Here is a 22,826-nt window from a genome sequence, read left to right on the forward strand (position 1 = left end):
TTTCCCTCAGTTTTTTTCCAGTGTTATTTATTTTCACCCTCTCTTTTGTGTTTCCTCGTATTTTAGTTGCATATTGAAGTCATCCTGGATCCATCTGAATTTTTTAAAACAGTAAATTGGAGTAAAGCTTAAGTACAGAACTATTTTTTTATTGAAAGATTGACTACTTTTGTGTCACATTATTGTTAGTGGTATTTAACTTTTCCATAAGTTGGCACAGTTGCTGATGAGGGAGTAATGGTAAAACGTTTGGTACTGTAGGTGATTTCTAACTGCTAACTACCTTAAATGTGATGTGACTAGCTAGCTCACCACTATCTTGTCGTCTTGTGTTTCTTTCTTGTGGAAGCCATCTTTGGCCGAGCTTAAGTAATACAGGTGACCCCTAAGGATACAGATGTCAGCGCTGCACTTTAGCTGCTTGAGCTAAAATCATGTGAGCTTCAAAGACTGTAGAGATGAGCTGCTTCACAGTTTTTAGATAACAGCTTAAAATGGTGATGTGATGTGGTATGATAAAGGTTTAGCTTGAAGATTTTGATTACTGCTCTCTATCTGCTGTCTGCCACGCTATCAAGCTAATTGCTAAGTCTGCAAATTACATGATGCAACCAAGTGGCAAACTCTGGGGCAGAAAAATGAAGCAAGCGCCAAAAGCTGTAGTTCATCGAATAGCCACTTGAGGCTGGCTCTAAAAGGGAGTCGTCTTCCATACACCGCCGTGTCAAAAAGCCTGAATTTACATCAGAAACAAACATGTTTACTGCCTGGTACAAAAACTAATTTCCATGTTCATGACAACCAGTTGCATCATGCAATTTCCATAGCTAAGGGTAAAGCGATTTGAGTGACAGGTGGGTGCCCTCTCAGGAGGCTAGCAGCTACGCGGTTCCGCAACCAGGCTTCAATCGGCCTGCCTCGGCCCCACATCTTTTTCGATTAGCTAGTGTCTGGCAGTACCAAGATGGTGATGGCCAGAGCACACTCAGCTTCAAAACAGCTCTTCAGAAACCTATGGGTGACGTGACATACACCAGCCATTTTTTGTAACGTCTATGGATGCAGCCAGCTTGTCTGAGCACTTTCTCTGTCTTTTTTAACAGCAAAAGACTGTTTCAGTTGTTGCAGTTTAATTGAAAATGACCAACTATACTTTTGAACTATACTTTCAGTAAAACATCACAGGTGTAAATAATGTAATCTGCAGAGTATGAGATTTATGTTAGTCTTTCAAGTTTAAAAACATGGTTAGCTCTGTTAATGGCATTATTCATATTGAAATGCCTGATATTACTTAATAGATCCATAGGTAGATTGCAACCTTGAAATGACATCACATCTGCTTTACTTTCAGTTGTAATAATTAATTTGTTTTGTAATTTCTTATTATGACCATTTCATTGTCACTTTTTAATTAGCCTTAAATTCACTTCCAGGCAGAATTAATTGGACTTGAGGTTCCAAAATAATTACATTCCTGTTGTCTTATGTGTTATTATTTCTCAGCACTTCTCATATGTTGGGTCTAATATCAAATTGTTGTTTTCCTGCTTTCTGCTTTGTTTTTGATTTTATCTCAAAGGTATTCCAGGTAGCATTTATTTTTCTTTCTCAGACATGCTTACACCCTGACAGTGCTCCTCAGGCTTGCTTTTCCTCTATCTTCCTCCTTCATTCCTTCCTTCTGTTCCCTCCCTTTCCTTCTTACTCCATGCATCCTTGTTTCGCCCTTCTCCTCCTCCTTCTGTCTCTCCCCCCACCTCCTTCCCCACTTTGACTCGCCCTCCATCCCTCTGTCTCTCCCCTCCATTCCACCCAGAGCAATTCCATCTCTCTCTTAGCAAACAAAGGGAGCTAATGACATGCTGACACCGAGCCCGATGATTGAATTCATTAGGCGTGCACAATAATTGCCAGGCGTGAGCGTGCACGCACCCATCTATTCAGAGGACAGCTGTCAAATAACAACCGAGAGAGAATAGCTTTTTATTGTTGAGCTGGAAGAGAGAGTGAGAATGAATGTAGAGAAAGAGTGAGAGAAGCACCTGTTGTGGAGGGGAAGAGAGAGAGCGAGCACTCAGCATGTCAATTAGGCTGCTGTGTTCATGCAGGGTTACTGAGAAGTTTACTGCCAGTTTGACGCACTTGGCATCACGATCCAGGTGCATGGCATGTCGAATTTATTCTTTAGGTAGTGTTTGTGCTTCTGTCTGAATCCTTTTTTCAAAACTCTGAGTTTTAGTGCTTTGAAGTGAGGACATTTTAAGTGTGTTCACTATTTGATTAGAAGATTACAATGTGAGTGAATGAGTGCTGAAATAAGTTTAGGACTGTGTTATGTTATAGCCATTGACAATTGTTTGCCAACTTGGGATGAAAACAATGGCACATTTATTATAAAAAGAGAATTAACCACCTTTGTGACAGTTGTTCATATTTTCAATTTGTGTTTCATTAAAGCATTACAGTATATACAGCGTAGGTCCAAAATCAGGCTTTAGATTTAATTCACCAGGACTGCACAATAATAAGAAAAAGATAAAATAATAAATTATTTTATGGATTTTTCTAAGAGAATATAAAATACTGTCTGCACTATAATTATTTCAAACGAGTAGATTGTGGTAATAATTTTCAAATAATTTTCAATTTAAAGAGGTGGTATTGTGTTTTTTGGCTTTTTCCCCTCACCTTTATTGCGTTATATACCTTTTTTGTGCATGTAATAGGTTTTCAAAGTGAAAAAGCCCAAAGTGAGTTCCCATCTCCCATAGAAAACTCCGCTCTGAACTGCCTGAAACAGCTCGCTTGGAGTCCAGCCGTTTTCCTTTCATCCTTGTGACATCACAGGAATGAAAGCTAAATGCGCCTCATAACGCTTGTCAAGCGGCTACTCCGACACGCCCTCAAAAACAAGAGGGGAAAAACAGTGAGCTGCAGCACATTAATAACTCACCACTCTGAAACTCTTGCTCCAGTCCATGTTGCCTACAGCTGAACCGAAGCTGATTGGCTAGTAGTCCTTAAATAGGAACTGTGCATGCACAACTCCCAACAAAGATCATGTAGAGGCAAGATGAATCACTCCATAGCAATGTGCAGTATGACAAAAAATATGGTGTTTTTTGAAAATTAAACTATGTAAACCTGTTCTGGTACAACCCCTAAATAGGATTTTGAACCTGAAAATGAGCAGAATACCACCTCTTTAAACACCATCACAATCACTAATAATATCATGTAACCGGCAAATAAAAATGTGCTGACAGATGTACAAACATGGAACACTTGCATGGGCTGGATCCTAAAGGTTTTAAAGAACCCCCTACATGCTTTAGTATTGATGAACCAGAGCATGGTGCCTTGATTATACAAGTCTCTGCCTGCTTATACTAAATACCTGATTTACCAGTTAGGAGTGCTGGTCTGTTTAACACTAATCTATCTGATGTAGCTAATGAGCTTGCACTCTGATTTACCTCCCTGCTATCTGACTGCAATGCAATTTATATGCAAGTACTTTTCATTAACCTCAAGTGGCCAAATGAATGTCCTTTTAACTTTGGCCCTTTGGCTAACCCGCAGAAACAAAGTGCAAGGATGGCAAGGCTGAAGGGGCCTATGTGTGATTGTTTTACAATGGAATAAACTCAGAAATAGTTTTGCTTTGTATAGTTAAATATGCATTCTGGTGTATGTTTTTTGAAACTGTATTTCAATGACTATGCAGATGTAGTTCTGCTGTTGATGCTGGTCGAGTTACTGATTATGGTATTTATTTTGATTTAAGGCACATCGGGCTTGTTTTGTTTGAAGAATTTTTGAAGTCTAGACTCTAAATCTGTGTCACTCCTTCTTTGTTCCCCTTCTTACAGAAGACAGAGGAGGACGACTTGGTCCTGACTCCAGACGGGACCAGAGAGTTCCTGACCTTTGAGATCCCCCTCAGTGACTCAGGTTCAGCTGGGTTGGGTGTGAGTGTCAAAGGTAATCGCTCCAAGGAGAACCACGCTGACCTGGGCATCTTCGTCAAATCGATTATTAATGGAGGGGCAGCCTGCAAGGTACGATACCTTCTGTTGGAATTAAAAGGGGTTTCAGTGGACATTTAAAAGAAAGGATTAAACGATCAGCCTTTATTTGTCTCACAGGTGAGAAATGTTCAACATTACAACAGCAAGTGGATAGCACGGAGTAAAGTGATATTAAACATAATACTAAATAATTAATAATTAAAAACTATATTTTTACACATATAAAACAAATTATATGTGTAAAAAAATTAAATTGAAACAGTGCAAGTGACTTTATGCATTTTGGTATGCTTGTCTCCTGGAGACTTTAAAAAGATAAAAACAAATTCCAATGCAAAGTGACGTTGTGCATAGATTTCACTCAGTCTCTGAGTTGAGGTTACTGTATACTGCTTAACAGTGCTGATTATAAAGTTTCACAGCTGCAGGAAGAAAAGATCTTCTGAATCTCTCCTTCACACAGCGAGGAGTTATCAGCCTGCCACTGAAGGAGCTGCTCAGTGATGATAGTGACTCATGAAGGGTGTGGAACGAGGTCTCCAACATGGATGAAAGCTCGAGCGAGCATCCCAGGACAGAACTGGCCTTCTTAATCAGTCTGTTAAGTCTGGCGTTGTGATGCTGTTACTCCAGCATACCACACCAAAGAAGATGGTTAGCTGTTAGCTAGCAGCTATAGGGACGGTGATATAATTCCAGAAATCTGTATGTAATATAAATTAGTGAATAGTTTCTCTTTTATCAAGTGATTTAACCTCTTGTCTGGCTGCAGTAATGTAAAGTGTAAACCAGGGTGGGGTCAGGACATTGTGACTGGGTGTAGTTAAAGGTGTAGCAATACTTACTTCTGAAGCTTCCAAGCAGAGAAGTCAGCCCTGCTGTTCAGTTACTTGTTAAACAGACTATATATGGTCTATCAACAAACATTTTTTTCTTGTTTATTTTCATTTTTATAGCCACAATTATTTAAAATATAAATACTCTGTCTAACCCCGTGTGCAGTACCTACCTTTATTGTGAGCTGCTGCTCTCACCTGTTCAAGATAAACCCAGAACCTGCACACACACACACTTAAAAGGTCATAGAAGGCATTATATATTACTTTCTAATATTTGCAAACAGTCTGTTAGAAAGACACAGAATAGAGGGAAGTCATTCAACAAACTGGATACATCAGTCTCAGTTTTTTACCTCACGATTTGAAATCCTTCTGCTGTATACCCTTGGCAGGGAAACTGAAGTAAAAAGACTTTTCTGTTCCTCAGCAACTATGAAGAAAAGCATTGCCCTGTTTTCTGTTGCTATCTGTGGTGATTTGCTGCAGTTAGTTTCAATAGTCTTTCAACTTGATTGTTTTTCATTCCAACATACTTGTGTTGACAGAATGTAATAGTTGACTTAAAATCACACTTCTTTGTTAGAGATTAGATCATGTGAGCGAGACTGTTAGTCTGATTAGAAAAGGATTGTAATTAAATGGGAGATATGACTGTTTTTCATTGATCAGAGCATTCAGTATTTGGTAGATGGAAAAATACAATCTCCACTTTTTCTGTGCTAGTAAGAGTTTAAACATGAAACCATAACTGATAACTGACCGTGATTTCTTGTCCGCCGATAGGACGGGCGGCTTCGAGTGAATGACCAGTTGATAGCTGTCAATGGAGAGTCGCTATTGGGCAAAACCAACCATGACGCCATGGAGACGCTGCGCAAATCCATGTCAACGGAAGGCAACAAACGTGGGATGATCCAGCTCATTGTGGCCAGACGAGTGGCCAAAGGAAATCAGGTATGGAACAAGATGAAAGATGGATTGGATTAAGACAAGGGTGTGTGGCTGTCATTTTTGGCAATGGCAACTGTTTTTAGTTGAGTAGGGACAACATGATGGATATATATCTGATAAGGATAAAGTTGGTGACAAATATCAAATACAATGAATGCAATATATCAACATTAGGTAGATTTCTACAGTACTCTATCTTTTTTTTTTTTTTGATCACCTAAACTCAGTAATGTCTTGGAGTTGGAGGCTGCATGATCAAAAAACTATTTTGCAGACAATTAGCACTGCCAAATTGACTGCTAATGTTGGCTAGCCTAACTCCATAGCAAAGCTGTGTCAAAACTTAACAATAAGTAAAACATTGATTGATGTAAATAAAACCCAAGTTGAACTAATTTTTTAGTACTGTTGTAACTTCTTAATCAAATTGTGGTCTTATTTTGAACGAGGTTAGTATAGGAGTTTTGTCCATGTAAACATAATGATTTATTCTTTAATTTACCCTGACTGAGCACACATGACCTTTAGCAGCAGCAGCCTGCCTCACACTTGAGTTTCACATGTTCACACTTCAGAGTCGCACATTACAGCTGCATTACTACAGTGTTGACTGTTGACCCCTAAGCAATTCCAGTGGAAAAATTGGGGAGTAAACACACTACACAAGGACATATCAACATTTGTCATTGAGTAAATGGGGAAATGCTTTCATTCACAGTTGCTGCTCAGATTTTCCTTGACCAGAAGTTTTCATTTTCAGCCTGCAAGGCTTGTGACCATTTAATAGACACCTTTACTAGTATGGTCATCACAGATGGGATATTGATAACTTTGCTCAAATGATAAAAAATGTGTCTTGTTTGTGATACTTTTTCAGATCAAAGTGGTTGTAATTATAGTGTCTGTGTCTTTTCCTGATTTTAAAAAACAAATAAGCCTGAACTCATCGGACGCTGTTGTCCTAAATAACGACACTTGTGTGGACATGGTATCATTAGGCACCACTTCAGTAAGACCGTTTCTGTGATAAATATACAATACAACCCTAAAGCAAGCCATTGGGGATTACCCTACTGAGCAGCAATGAATTGTTTTTAATGAAATTAAAGTAAGCATTTAAGTCATTGTAGTTTGCTAACCCGTTCCCGCACAGGCTCACCTCCCTGAGGAAAAAAAAACCCCAAAAACATTGCTGCGAACAGAGCTTCTCAACTTTTTTCCACCCCTCAATGTCATGTTTTTACATTCTCTGTACACCTTGGCCTGTCGCCTGCTTGAAAGCCGAGGCTGAGTCAATGTGCACCACTGCTGTGTGTCTGTGTACGTGCGAGCACGTCTGTGTGCATGTGTACGCCTCTGGCACTGCCTGGCTTCCCTGCTCTCCTTTTCCAACCTGGTGTGTCAAAAGTTTTGATTTCCCCTCGGCCCGTCTGGTAATTGAAAGCAGAGGCTAAGCCTGGAGGTGTGTTTTGTGTTTGTGTGTCTCTGCGTACGCACACGTCTTTGTGTCTGCGCACGTATGTGTATATGAGTGTGTAGTCTGTGCTTTTGTACATCCTGCTTATGCCTGTATGCATTTATTTTCAAGGATCTTTCTGTGCGTTCGTTTGCAAACAGATACCCTGTGTGTATGTGTGCAGTGCGGTCGTGCAAAGGCAGTGAGGCTTCACAGACAGCATGGTGGATGAATAAAACTCTAGCACTGGGAATCTCGTCAGTCTTTGCTTCACATGCAGAGCTGGAGGCATGGCCTGAGGCTGTCCAAGTGTCTGACTATTTATAAGAAATAGTGTCCAAGTCACTCAGAGAGAAGGAAAGCAACAATTTAATACACTCAAAGAGACTGATTTAGAAAGTCCCTATAGAGTCACTTTAATACCAAATAACCTGCGGTCCATCAAATATCAGTTCAAATCAAATACCTAATGACGATAGGATGAAAACTGTTGCTGAGTTTGACGTACTGTCATTCTCATACTGACATATTGGAACAAATAATCCTTTATTTACTTTGTCCATCCCTTGACAACCAATCTCAAATCAATCTCAAATATTTGCCGTTGCATAAATCACAAGCCCAACTGCTCTCGTTCCTTCCCGCATCCCAACAGAAACACAGCGAACCCAGAGCAGCGGACTTCCTCATCACCGCTGGCACCTGATGGGATCAAGACTGTCCCGGAGCTCGATTATCAACCTGAATATGCAATGAGCTGTAGTGTGATTTGTCGATGCACCGTCAGTATGGCAAATCCCCTCGGCTGTTACTGAGGCTTTTCACCTCGGGCCCTCAGCCGACCCAATTCATTAACCATCTCGTTTAAAGTCAGGAGCAGCCGCATGCCAACGGTCGCCGCGCCACATGGTGACCTTAGAAATTAGTTTGTTTCCGTGAAAGATTTGTGGTATCCCTGTGTATAGGTTCGATTGGTTGTGTTAGCTGTGATCCAAGCCATTTCATTTGTCCAGTAATTAAGTGAAAATAACTTTCACCAGCAGTTGATTATAAAATCCTATGAAATCTGATCCCATTTATATTAGTGAGTAAGCTAGAAGCTGTACTGTTTTCTACAGGAGTGCCTTGCACATCGTAACTAAGTACATTTACTTAAGTACACCGGGGCGGTGGCTCAGGTGGTAGAGCGGGTTGGCCGTTAATCGGGAGGTCAGCGGTTCAATCCCTGGCTCCCCCTGGTTGCAAGTATCCTTGGGCAAGATACTGAACCCCGAATTGTGGTGTATGAATGAGTGTGAATGTTAGTTTCCATTTGAGCACTTAGACAGTGTATGAATGTGTGTATGACTGGTGAATGCAGATGTAGTGTAAAAGCGCTTTGAGTGGTCGAAAAGACTAGAAAGCTATACAAATACAGAGCATTTACATTTGTATCTTACAGGAGTATTTCCATTTTACCCTACTTTATACTTCTACTCCACTACATATTAGAAAGTAATGTTATACTTTATACACCACTTTATACATTTATGTGAACTTTACAGTGCGCAATTTTACATCCAAAACAGATCATTATCTGCATGGGTAGAGTGCTGGGCTGGACTGGTAATCTGGCATCTGGTGGGCTGACATTTTTAATAAATGACACAGACCCCCCCCCCCCCCCAACGATTTCATTGATTTTTGGTTTTTTTCCTAAATAGTAGGCCTATTAAAATATATTCTTGTCTTGTTGTCATGGCCCCAATCTTGTGCAATATTACATCTCATAGGCTAAGTGTTTCATCACACCCCTAATCTGAGCCCTTAAATAGAAGGATGGAGTATTGTTGAGGGGCGTCTGACCGATTTTGGTGGGCCACCTTATCCAAAAATGCCAGGGCTGATTTTTTTGTTCCTGTCCAGCCCTGGTAGAGTGTAAGCAGGCAGGCAGGCAGGCAGGTAGGTAGACAAGCTGCTAGGCCAGCATTTCAAGTCTGGAGATTTAAACAAGCCGCCTTCTAGTCTGAAATCCACTTTACATTACACTTCACACAGCTAGCAGAGTTGGGCATGTATATTCTCCTGTAAACTGGACTTGTCTGTTTACCTCAGAATCTGGTCGGCTGTGGTTATTGGGGTACCAAACCATTTAGTGAACTGAGAGGATCATCGTGCAAAGACCTTCTGCCAAAATCGAATCCAAGCCTACCTAGTTTTAGTCATTGATCGGGATAATTTAGCTCCAGTATTAACTGGAGTGTGATAGTGTTTCCCTAGTTATGTGAGCCAGCAATGATGGTTGTGTTTATGGCAAGAGCCGTCATCACCTTCAGCAATAAATGCAGAAACAATAGCAAATCAATACAGTCAACTATCCAATGGACAAACAACGGGTGCAAAGACACACACGCACCTTCTCAGGCCGTGGATGGGTGACAAGGCCGGCAAATGGTCTATTTTTTCCAGCAAACAAGAATGTCATCATAGGTCCTGAGGGAAATGTCAAGATGCTCGTAAGCTAAACATCCCGCATGGGGGAACACTAGCTCGCTAACAGCCTGTGGCTTAACTGCCTATTGGAAATCCATGCTCATTTATCCTGGTTATCACACTTCTAGCATTAGCATGGATAGCTGCCCTCGTGCTCGTCCATTACTGTTGAGCAAATGTTGGCATGACTAGTTCCTTTCTGGATCATGTTCCAGTTTGGACTGTGCTGTATCTTAGACAAGATGTGCAGTGTGTTAATTAATGACTAGTACAAAGGATTATTAAGTCTTTATCAACACAAAGGCCTGTGCCTTCTCAACGCGCTTCGCAAATGGTTCAACTGGTCTCTCTGGCCTCTGCTTCTTACAGGCTTCAGAAGTCTGTAAAATCTACACAGGTTTAGGAGCATAATCGGAGAGAATAAACCGTAGAGTATACAGCCAAAGAAGGAGCGATCAAACCTTCTTATTTACTTCTTTTTTACTTTACTTTTATTTAATAATTATTCTATCACCTCCTCTCCTCAATTAGGAGGCACCAGGGAGCCCGCTGGGACCTCAGACTTTGAACACCTCTCTGGACGATCACGAGCGCCGAATCTCCCACTCTTTGTACGGTGGCCTGGAGGGCCTCGATGACAACTTGATGCCACGGCAAGGCATGATGCCTCGCACAATAGGTAAGACTGACACATCAGTTCTGTCTCTTTGGCTTGTTGTGCTGCTCCAGTTGTTACTGATTATAGCGTTTACTCCCTGGTTGAGGTTTATGTGCATTCTGAGGTGGATCTCAGTCTGATGCCTTTGCTGTGTTCCAATGCTAAGACTGGTATTGTTGATTTGGTGAATATCAGTAAGGATTCCAAACAATTATACATACGCTGCCATTTAAGAATTGTACTATGTGGTAGCGTTTACATGTCCCTTCTGTTAGTGTTAAGTGTGTTTTCCTGGTAGATTCTATAGACTAATCTGCCAGGTTTTGTCAACACAGAATATCTGCTAATTGTGCCATCTGGTCTAAGTTCCTGTCAAGACTGGGTGGCTTCTAATGTCTCGGAAAATGTCAGGGAGAGAGAGACAGAGATGGAAAAAATCTCCTGGACAATTTGTTGCCACAGACGCCCTGCAAGTGATTGATTCTTTTTTTGGGGGGTGTTGGTTTTATGGGTGTATTCATGAGTGAGAGCTCTGCACACATCTGTACAGGAATGCATGTGTGTAGCGCTTGAACGATTGATGGACGTCAAAAGAAATTCTTCTGTACACCAGATGGTGAAACTGCTCAGCTCGCCTGTGTAAAGTTAATTCAAGTACAAAATGACCCAACTGTCTTTGTACCTTTTGTCTTCTGCAGTTGTTTATTTACTTTGCATTTTTTGAAAAGACCAAAATTATCCATGTGATTTAAAGGATACTAAAATAACACCTGAATTATTATGAATAGTCAGTCCAGAAAAAAACATTCACAAAATACCTTAAATGTAAATTAAGGTAAGAGGAAGAGTTGGCACACCAACTTTTAATCTTATTTTTAATTATCTCCTCCTACCAACTTTACCTCATTAATCAATGCAACATAATGTGAAAGTGTGAACTCTGTTTTCCTTTCATGCAAATTGGTTGACATTGAAACTGTTGTTAGTGTAAACAAAAAAAAAACAAAGTTGTGAGTTATGACTGACAGAGGAAGTGTTAATGGGTGAAGTTCCAGGAGGCTGCCACTGTAGCTGGGTTCATCCATGCTTAACAAACAATGAGGGCTTATAATGAGCGTACAGGGTCGGAAGTGAAAGCACAAGGCAGATATGCAGAAGATACAGCAGTTGTCTGCTCAACGGTGGCAAACAAGATCATTGTCTCTAAACCGACCAGGCGAGCTGATGTCTGTATCTACAGCCCCAGTGCTTTTATAACAGCACGAGTTGATCAAAGTGCTGTATAAAGTCAGCAAATACATGAAATCATTGCGAACCAGCATGGTGCTGCCAGTATATGGACATTTCCAGCCGTGCAGTAGGAACAGCAACTGAAAGCTGGAGAATAAAAGTGAATTTTGAACTGTGGCTTGAAAACGCAATTTGCAGATTAATAGAAAGGAGAAGGGCAAATAAGAACATTTATGTTATATCAATATTTTAAGCTGATCAACTTAATAGTTTTGAATCCGAACTTTCAGTATTTGGATCACGTAGCTCGTGAAAAATAAGGTGTACCAAAATTAGAAGGCTACATCTGGTATTTATTTAATTTAATTTCATGGATCAGGACGAAAAACATTTGATCGGGACATCCCTAACAAAAACGGTAGTCCCGTGTTGTAATTATCTGTAGTAAAAGACAAAAAATAAGAATTTGGGAATAAACATGCAGTGCTGGTACATGTATTTTTTCTTTAAGCCAATGAAGAGGACAGAATTAGAATAAAATTGTAAAATTTCCAGCAAAAGATAAGAAAAAGATCAAAACACACACATGCAGTAGGACTGAAGAAGGATAAAGTGAAGGACAAAACAGGAAGGACTAAAGAAATATCATAGAATAAATACAAAGTTGTTATTGGTATTTGTCCCTCTCTTGCCCCCAATCTCCTCTTAAATAAAATGAAATGTTGTCCAAAATGTGGAGCAGTATACGATCCTCAACCTTAACAAGAACGGGAAGGATTATACAACATAGAGGGGCTCCCTTTGAATGACCTCATGTCAGTGCTGTCACAGTGTTTAGCGACATCCAAACCTCATCCTCTGAGGATTTAAAAAAACACTGTGTGTGCCCCCTGACCCATCAAATACCCTGAGTTTTTGCGTTTTCGCCTCAAATCGACAAGACTAAGCATGGGAATTAGATGTCAGGGTGCCTAGAGTGGCCTGTTTCTTCTAATATCTCACCTAACCTCAACAAGATGGGACACCAGAGGCAGGAAACCTCCGAGCTTAGCCTCTGGAGGGATGTGCACTGTATAATTACTAACTATCACAGACACATGAGACATTTCCTTGCTCATTAAAAACTTAATCAGCCTGGTGGGGTGTTTTGTCTGACCACCCAAGGGGGAATTTTAACCCTAATTTGTCATATAAAATATTCTTCCTCCCATGTTGTTTCAGAATCAGTCCAAATCAAGTGGGTAGTAAAACTTCCCATGTGCTTGGCCTGACCTCGAGATATGAAAGCAGGACATTCTTTGAGAACATTACTCTGTAGTTTTGTGTCATAGTGATATTGGAGATGTAGCGGAAGGATTAAAGCTTTATTTGAACTGTTTAATTTGCCACTCTGTGTTCAGCATGGAGGATAGAGGCCAGCAGGCTTAGGGGTGAAGCTGGTCAACTCTGCTTGATGCCACGGACTCTTTTTAAAATACAATCTGGCAAGTTTTAAAAATGCACTGCCATTTTTATTTGCACAATATGTGTACAGCATACCACACCCTCTATCCTTATACCATCTTCCATGACAGACAGGCATGCAATAGACGTACACAGTAGACAAACGTAAAATTACAACACTGACAAAATTATAGATATAGTTTATAATGACAGACAAGCCAAAGGATCTGTAACTTTTAAATTGTGTGGTCCAGAATCACCGTAGGTGAATGCACAAGCTAATTTATTGTTGCCACTTGTAGTTCCTTCCTGTGGATTAACATAAATGTGGTGATTGACAGTTGTGTCATGACTACTTTAAATACTGTAGAATGGTCTGGAAAAGCAGACTCCCAGCTCTCCGCTGCTGCAGTGCAACTGCTCAGAAGCCAACAGTAGAAGACTGTAGATGCACTTGGCAGCTCCCAGATGTGAACGTGTGTGAATACAAACCAGAGCTTTGCGTGCTCAGCAAACCTCCCTTGAATAAATAAAATTGTGTGTGTGTGTGACTGCTGGGGGGTCTTTCACAGTTGCTTGGAATAATTCTGTTTTCTCATCGGAAGGGTGCCACAATGCATAAATCTTGCAGTAGGCTTTCCTAGAAGACAACATCATTCACATTCAGAACATATCAGCTAGCGTTTTGGCCCGTGCACACTGTTAGATCACTTGCTGGCTTTTTTGCACTCTGAAGATCCCAGGGATAAGAGAGCAACTTAATTATTCCTTCAGGCCAATAGCTTTCAAGGCCCAGCACCCCTGGCAATAACCTTCTTACTAATTATGCAAATTGACCGAGACAAGACAAAATGAAAAGAGGGGGAAAAAAACTCCTGCATGTCTTTCACCCCGTGTTATTTTCACCTCTTGCTATCTCCATTTTCATCTACAAAATCTTTTCTACAACCCTTCTTCCCTCCTGGCCATTGCCACTGTTACCCCCAAGTGTTCTGTAGTTTTGCACAAAAGGCATCTAATAGTAATAGCCTCTCAGAGAATCCCAAAAGAAATGCCACCTATTGTTCCACTGCAGCTCAGTCAGAAATTATTACAGCCACTGGGAAAGATAATGTGTGTTTATTGGTTTGATTCTCAGGTGATGGGTGTGCGCTCCGTCCACATGGCAGTGCTATTGTTGCCGGCGGATGGCTGCCCTCGGGTTCTGGCACTGAAACAAAGAGGCTTTTTTCCTCTTTTTTTTTTACCAGGCTAGTGAGTTGACAGATTCATTGGTTTTCTACTCAGTAGCTGCCAGTTGATTGTATTGCAGTGATTCAAACTGTGACATTGATGGGATTCTCAGTGTCGTGCATTGGACTGCTTAGGGAAATGGGATTAAGTGGTTCTGCGAGTGCACGTGCGTGTGTTTGTGTATGTGTGTATAAGAAGTGCGCGTATGTGTGTGGTCTGAGAGAGAAAAGTGGGCATGCTGTGCTAGAGGACTCACCCGGACTTCCAAATTCACAGCAAATAACAAACACACACAGCAGGAGGGGGCTGAAGTAGCAGACACGCACGCGCACACACAGTGAAACCACTGTAACAGTTGTAGTTAATGCAGTAAGGGCATGCTCCCACACACTTTTGCAGCTACTGTCCAACACACTGATTTACAAACATACGGACCCATTCTTGCATACTTTTATTAGTTCATTTTTAGAAATAGAATGTCGATACTTTTCTCTGTTGTCATCTTCAAAAAGAATGCCTGCCAGCAAAAAAGTCCATCCGTGGCAGAATTTATTCTCCCTACCTTCAAAGCAGCCTGGCTGTCCTGCAAAACTTTCTGTCCAAGTTCAGTTCATTTATTATTATCCCAAGTGGGAAACTTGACTTGCAGTCAGGGCACAAGATAAAACATTCAAGGATATCAGAATAAACAGCACAAATACACAAAAGATACACACACAAAAATAAAATAAAATAAAATGTAACCAGTACATACAATACACTATAAATAGGCGCACATTACAAACCTAAAACAATCTCTAAATATGATGTTACCTGAGACGATTTAGCAAGGTTACTGCACAGGGTTTTTGTTTTTGTCCCTAATGTTCAGGTTTCCATACCACGCAATCATAGAAAAAGTAGGAACAGATTCAATAAAGCACTTATGGAACTAACACATAATTGTCTTAGTCAACATCGAAAACATTTAACCTCCTGAGGAAATGGCCAAAAAAGTGTCCTGAAGTACAAGATGCCAGTGCGCAGGGACATGGCCAAGGTCAGGAGGGCTGAAACACGACTGCTTTAGGGAAAGTTGATGGTGAACAGGTGAAGAAAACTGACAGACGCCATAGATGGAAGGCTCATGGCAGTTACTGAAAAGAAGGCCAACAATGTTATTTAATTGGCATTTAGTGTTGTTACACTTGCTCCAAAACATGAGAATAAACAAGTAATTTGATCAAAATTGTTTTGGTAATTTAGTTGCCTAATAATTCTGGACACTAATAGTTTCCTTATAACTTGCACACTCGTATATATTTTCCTGAACAAGACAAGTCACTTTTCCTTAGTTAAAAATTCAGGTTTGAGGTTTAGTTATATTTTGGATTTACTGAGAGAATTGTTTGTTCAACATTAAAATTAATCCTGAGGAATACAAGTTGCCGAATAATTGTTCACGCGTGAAAATGTCTTCTACACTACTAATTTAAAAGTACATTTCTGTGCTAGAAATCAATGAGATTATTTCATCACTGGTAGCCACATTACTATTGTATCTAGTATTTTTTCCAGAACAAGGTTTAAAAATGGTACATTTAGGAGTTAATTTCAATAGAGTTTGACCTTGTTGCTTCTTATTATTTAAGGAAAGTTACAGTGAAAGAACAGTGACTTTTTAAATAACCTTTACACACACGCATGCCCACAAACTCAGGCTGTCACGCCACCTAGACCCCCCTTTCCTTCTCTATTCATCTCCATTTACATCAGGTCATTCACCCACGCTGGCTGGAAGCAGCAGCACCCAGTAACACATTGGTCCCCTTGGTGCTCGGTTTTGAGAAACCAACAGCAGGCCTGGCTCAGACCTCCAGGTCTCAGTCTTTAAAGCCCAAACACTTTCTAAAGACAAAAACCGTCTCCCTAAGCTCAGCACACAAGGCTTTTATGAAGCATGGAAGCTGCCCTTCTTTTGATGGCGAGGAGACCCCCCCCGCTCCCAATATCAAAATACAGATTAAAGACAAAGTCATGCGCTGCATATCAATGGGAGTTTTTAAGCCTTGCTTTTCAGAGGAGGAGAAAGGGGACTATTTATTTTTTTCGCCTCAGCACAGGCACAAGTTTTTATCTTTATTTGCGAGGGCACAGCTTGAATTAATCATAGTGTTTTGACATAGGAACACCATTGTGCCTGCTGCCAAACTCTACTTGGTATAAGCTGATTAGCCAGGAGCAGTTTCACTCTGCTTTTAAACTTCAAAATATGTTTTGTGGTTTAAAAAGTTACCCTGTATTTTAATTTTTTTCTAGTTGGCCCATTAAACATTTACTGCAGTCTTACCCTTGATACAGCAGTCTGTTGTCGCAAATAAATGCGTTCCTGAGGGTGTTGTGCAGAGAGCTGGGGAAGTGACCAGCTTTTTCTAAGCTTATACCCAGGTAGATGATATAGTTTTTCTATTATCCTCCTGGGAGCTGAAAGAAATAAGCGTTATTTTGTCAGACCATAGTCTTACTATAAAACTGTTCAATCTGTTTTTTTATGCATATGTAGATGCACATTGCACATCATTCAACAGTAATTATAGTCCTTGTGTAGAGTAATCAGCAGCTGTGGGGGGATTCATTATTGATGAAGCAAATTAAAATGCACCTCTTAGATACACTCCAAATGTGATTTTATTAAGCTTGCACCTCGTTTTTGGTCCGCTCTGTGTGTAGACTGGATGCTTTATGCACAGATGCTGAAGCATTGTGCTGTTGCGGTAGGCTAGTTCTGTTATACTGCAGACACACTGTACAGAGTTTTCTTTTAGCTTGAAATGATCCCATACTTTGGACACTTTCTGTCTTTTTCTCTGCGCCGTCTCTTCTTCGTCACTTGTTATTTTCTCTCTCTTCCTCCACTTTGCAAACAGCGCCATCAAATCACGTCGACTTCACTTGCCCACAGCTTAAGCGCATTGTGCAAAAGTACTGTCCGTGCAAAACTGTGCGCTGCATAGTTATATGGATTAAATTAAGCATGGATGTTTTTTTTAGTATTTAATTAATCAAATTCCTTGATAAATCGTTTCAGCCCTAGCTGAATGCCATCCACAGTCTCTGTTCTCTAACCTTCCTGTCTCTTTTCACTATCAATAAAGCAGAAATACCAAAGAAATAAACTTTAAATGTGGAACTGGAGCTAGGTGATTAGTTTAGTGTAAAGACTAGAAGCAGAAACCGATAGCTTTTGTCCAAAGTTCAAAAATACATCTACCAGTACCTGAGGTGTGGTGGTGTGGTTTTGCAGTGAGATTGGTGCTGTAACTATTTCTTGGCACGACAGAACCAGACTTCCTGAAGCCTCGCCGTCGCCATGAAGTTGCCAGGCAACCAGAACACACAAGTGCTGGGCAGATAGAAAAACAGTTTTTATAAAGAAATGGCTTCACCATGAATGTATGCATCTCCCTCTAAAATCATACGTTGAGCCGTGGAAAGGACCGGGCTAGCTGTGTCTTTTATGTCCAAAAACCTTTTTGATTTGCACAGAAAATCTGTGCACAAAAGACACATGCCGTTTATATCCTGAAAAATATAAATAATTATTAATTTAATAAATAAAATATTTTTATTAAATTCACCTTGGCTTGTTTTGTTTGTTTTCCCAATATTTTTAATATTTGATAATGGCAGTTCGTTTATTTTTTCAAATCATTTGTTCCCACAGCACATAAATCCAATCAACTGTTGCTTTTAGGTGTGTGTGGACAATTTCATACTGTAGGACGAGCAAGAGTGGGACTTTGACCAATAGAGAGACTCAGAATGTAACATCCTCAGCCTCCCTTGTGTTCTGGTCAGTTGAATCTATTCTAATTGCATCTGTATCGGTCCTTTTGTCTCTAGAATAATGGACTTCCCACATGATTGTTTTGCACCAGACAAAACTAGACTTGAGAAAGACGCCCTTTGCTCTTTGATTCTGAACGACTAACACAAGAACATTGAACAAGAACAAGTGACATTAACCATTTGTTGTCTCTACATTGTAGAGGGGTCACGTGGCAGCGTACAGAGTAGGAGGAACAGGATAACTCATTAAAGAAACACATGATAGACACAGTTGACTCTCTATGGATAAATGAAAAGATTAAAAGAATTTTTAAAAATGTCTCCTCCAGGAAACTATCAGCTCTCACCGACCGTCAACATGCCGCAGGATGACACTGTGATCATAGAGGATGACCGGCAGCCCCTCTTCCCACCCCACCTCTCTGACCAGTCATCATCCAGCTCCCACGACGATGTGGCTTTCACTGCTGATGTGACGCCGCCGTGGGCCAAAGAGCTGCCCAGTCAGATTGAAAGGTAGGCAAAACTTTTATTCCTACCTCAGAGCCTTATGTACCTCCTTTACCATCAGCTTGTCAAACATAATGCAATTTTTCAATGCAGTTAGTATTTTAAGATAAATTTTTATTTCATTGCTGTTTGAACCGTAGCACCACTGTTGACTTCAACCGGAGACGTTTTATAGACACACCACTCAATCACATCCTCAATACAACTCTATGGGGAAAGCCCGTAACGGCAAAGATGGCGGTTATCCCCTCCCGCTAGAAAGCCAATCGTCTGCTTTTAACAGCCAAAGCAGGAAACGTATTTCAGCCAATCGTGTGGTTCCACTGACGTAAGGGTCTCTCCCCATTCATTCAGATAGGAGCCTGGTCTTGTTAGCCCGAAATAGCTGCCCGGAGGCGTTGCCAAGAATGGCGGCCAAGTGGCATGACTTGCCTATTAGGACTTTGCTTCAACTCACCACTCACACACTTTGTTTTTGCCTCAAAATGAGATATTACATTTCGTTTTTGCTTTTTCCTCTTTGTCGGTCTCCCTTTAGTTGTTTTCTTTCGCCGCCTCTCATTATTTATTTGCCGTTCTTACCCGCTCCTTTACTTTATTTTAATCTAAAGCTCTGTCTTTCTCCTTTCTTTCAGTATTACACACTCCTCTCAGTTCTACCTTCATTGCCCCCCACTATACTGTCTTACCATCATTTTTTTCTTGCCGCCTCCTCTTATTGCCCGGCCCCTCCTTTTACTTTTTTAACCACTTTTTCAACTCTTCTAATTCTTTCCTAGATTCCCTCCATCTCTTGTTCACCTTCTTTGAACTGCGTGAGTTCAAAGAAGAGAGGTTCTTTAAAGTTTCTTGAAACCTTTTGCTCCTCATTCAACTGTCCATGCTACTTTGGTGACTTTTCTTGTTTCTTTTTTTTCTTCCTGTTTTATTTTAAGTCTTCATACTTTACATAGAAGATGCTGGAAATGTTAGTTTTCTGTACTATTCATGTGTTCTTGTCCTTCCTCTTAGTGCTGTGACACAATTTTCCCTGATCAATAAAGTCGATCTCACCTTGTGCCCCTCTCACACCCGTCAACCTTCCCTCCAGCTCCCTGAGTCCAGATGAAAATCATCCAGACGCCGCTTTCCAGAGGGAAGGCTTTGGACGCCAGAGCATGTCAGAGAAGCGCACCAAGCAGTTTGGAGACGCAACTCAGCTCGAGATCATCAAGACACGCAAGTCCAAGAGCATGGATCTAGGTACAACTTTCAAAACCTTAGTGTTCCTTCCATAATTTGAGATGCTCATTAGATTTCAGGGAGATAAGACATGTTGACAAAGAGCAGAGACTGAAGGTAGAGTGTGAAAACCTCCACCTGCTTTCAGTCACTGGGATTATCCTAAGGTTTCACATTGTTAGTTAGTTAGCTTGTTCGTTATTTATATTTTTCTATCATGTTCATGCCATGTGGGAGTTACCATACCAGTTTAGGAAAAGCTGTAATAGTGAAATTAGATTATTATTAAAGCCACAAAATATTGGATTTGGCGCTAAACAACAGGCACAGTCCATTATTTAAGGTACTTCACATCACACATTTAATGAATATGGTTCTATATTGACCATGGACAATATTTTGGTAAGATATTATATCATAAAGGTAATTTTGTCCTTCCTTAGCCTGCCAGTGACATCTGTGGCACATTTCCTTCCTTCCTGTCTGTTCAGCAATTTTTAAGAAACAGTTTAAGGTTAAGCATTTAGTATAGTACTTTTTCTCCACAGCCCTATATTGTTGTTGTGAATATAAAATGAATCATGGCCACTTACATACATGCATACATACCCATAACATACAGTCTTTCCTGGGGGAAGGCCAGGATCACAAAGTTTCCAAGCTGAGTGGTAAACGTCCCTTTTTTTTCTCCCTCCAACAAACGTAGAATACAAGATGTGTTGGGTTAACTGCATTAGGAAAATTAAGAATTTAAGGTTTGTGTTCATATTTCTATGGAGTCAATTGATAAACCCAGTGCACCTCAGCTACTTTAAACTCCGTAAAACCTTAAGAAAATCAGATTTCATGGAGCTTTGAGCACATAGCCCTGCACGCTCCCCATGTTTCAGACACGTTCCTTATATTTAAATGTATTCCACCCTCTTGCCTCTTTGTATGAAAACAGACTCTTTGCATCTCTCGCCAAAGTCAAGAACTTCACTGTGTTGATTCACCTTGAAATGGCTTCGAAAAGTCGCTGATTGCTTTGGCTGCAGCCGACTCTCTGCTCACACTCTCTATAATCATATCTAATCTACCCGACCAGATTGCCGCTCTGTGCCGTGTTGATATCACAACAAGTCTGATTGCTATCCTCAAACCCTCTTTTCATTTCCCTTCTCCCCCACTCCGCCTCCTTGTCTCGCATGACGTCCGATCCTAATTGAGATGAAGCCTTTTGTGATGTTTGCAGCGCTACCTGGATGTTGCATGTGGAATGTCATGAGCACTAACTGAACCCCAAATGTTTGTATCCCTCCCCTCTTTCCTTCCCCTTCCTTTAACAGTAGCCGACGAGATTAACCTCACCCCTCGTCCCGAGACCAACACAGGTAAGGGCCGGTACACTGAAAGGTAGAATTGAAAACCATCTCCAGCATAACCACCATTTGTTCTCAAGGTGCATATCCATATCTATAGTCCTGGGACTGAGGGATATACGTGGCATATGACTTTAAGTTCAATTAAAAGCCGCCAGGAGAGCTGATTTATCCAGGATGTATTGTTGTTTTATAACGCTATACCACATGATATTTTACTATCCAATCACATTTAGCACAGTATTTGCTGACTTGTGCACTGTAAATCCTCAAATAAAACTGGTGTTGTAAAAACAGAGAACAATGTTCAGAGCAAGGTTGGAAGAATTGAAGTTTCCTCTACTAGAATGGCTCTCATGGCAAATTTGATAATGTACTTATCCACAGCACTCAGTCCAACGAGAGAATCGTGTCAAACTCACCACTCTGCTGCTCTGAGAAATACTGTTTTTATTCATAATTTTTTTCCCAGTTGTTTTGCTGTTATGTGACATTACGCTGCCATCAATACATTTCAACGCTTTCCTGCACATGTTTCAAATTAAAAGCCAAGTAAGAAAATGCGAAGACACCGACACATCGCCCTATGAGCTTCTGAACAGCTTTGTCATTTTATATACCTGTGCAGGAAGAGTAGCGTTTCATTGACTGTAACTTAACAGTGATCGCACGAAAAGCAAAGTAGCACCATTTGGAATGAATTAGTGCGCGAGAACAGAAGTTTATGTCACAAAGAGAAATTCTGTGCCGCAAAGTGGAAGGTATGACAGGAATAAGTTGTTGTACTGATGGAATATTTTGCTGTGGAAATAAAAGGAGCAGATCATAAAAAAAGGGAATGCCTTTTACTTGAGTATTGTAAAGCGCAACGACAAAATTCAATTAAAATTAGAAATACAACCCTGTCTTCAATATAGGCCTATTTTCAGACTGGCTAATGCTCCGACAAAGGTTATTGTTCCCTTGTCAAGTGTTACACTTTTGTGAATAAACATGACATTTGCCATTGATTTAGTCTAGGCAAAACATTCCTCTGTTTTTAACTTATTAATGCTTTGCCTTCAGCAACCTTTCTAATTAATAAAAAGTGCAAGACATCTATTTTACATATAGATGTAGGAAACACAATTTTACTTCATCAGTGTAGGCACTCAGTTATTTTGTTCACAGCGTTAAAGCCAATTTATACCCCTTCGTCCCAGGTCCTTCATACCATCTCAGATCCACCTTTGCAGTCCTTGTTTTCTTCATTTTCTCTTTGTATTATAAGAAATAAACAGGATTGTTTGTATTTGATGGCACATTATACTCTGGGAAACACTTGTAGCTGCAGACTTAGACAGAATTAGAAGAGGTTTCTGTCCCAAGAATTTTAAATGAACTGCAACCTGTCACTGTGGCTTTGCAGAAAATCGATCCATAACTGGTACAGGACAAGACACAAATTGTAGAGGAACAGCTATGGCAGACATACCATTACACATATTGATCTACAAATAGCATTTCAGTGGCGAACGTGCAGATTATGTTTCAGAAAGTTTATATAACGCTCGACTCTTTATGCATTTATGTAGTGTTCCCTGTGTTTGG

General features: G+C 40.5%; 1 protein-coding gene across 7 annotated transcripts in view; it reads left to right on the top strand.

The window, feature by feature from the left end:
* The window catches only part of LOC123971976 (partitioning defective 3 homolog), a 291,948-nt gene that overhangs the window by 141,015 nt on the left and 128,107 nt on the right, over positions 1-22,826 (top strand). For all 7 annotated transcript variants that reach the window (XM_046051123.1, XM_046051122.1, XM_046051124.1 and 4 more), the window contains 6 exons: positions 3,876-4,064; positions 5,657-5,827; positions 10,284-10,431; positions 18,474-18,660; positions 19,745-19,896; positions 21,204-21,248. In XM_046051123.1, the coding sequence (XP_045907079.1) occupies positions 3,876-4,064; positions 5,657-5,827; positions 10,284-10,431; positions 18,474-18,660; positions 19,745-19,896; positions 21,204-21,248 (892 nt within the window). The remainder of the gene's footprint in view (positions 1-3,875; positions 4,065-5,656; positions 5,828-10,283; positions 10,432-18,473; positions 18,661-19,744; positions 19,897-21,203; positions 21,249-22,826) is intronic.

Source organism: Micropterus dolomieu, linkage group LG06 (genome assembly GCF_021292245.1).
Source record: "Micropterus dolomieu isolate WLL.071019.BEF.003 ecotype Adirondacks linkage group LG06, ASM2129224v1, whole genome shotgun sequence".
Taxonomy (NCBI): Eukaryota; Metazoa; Chordata; class Actinopteri; order Centrarchiformes; family Centrarchidae; genus Micropterus; species Micropterus dolomieu.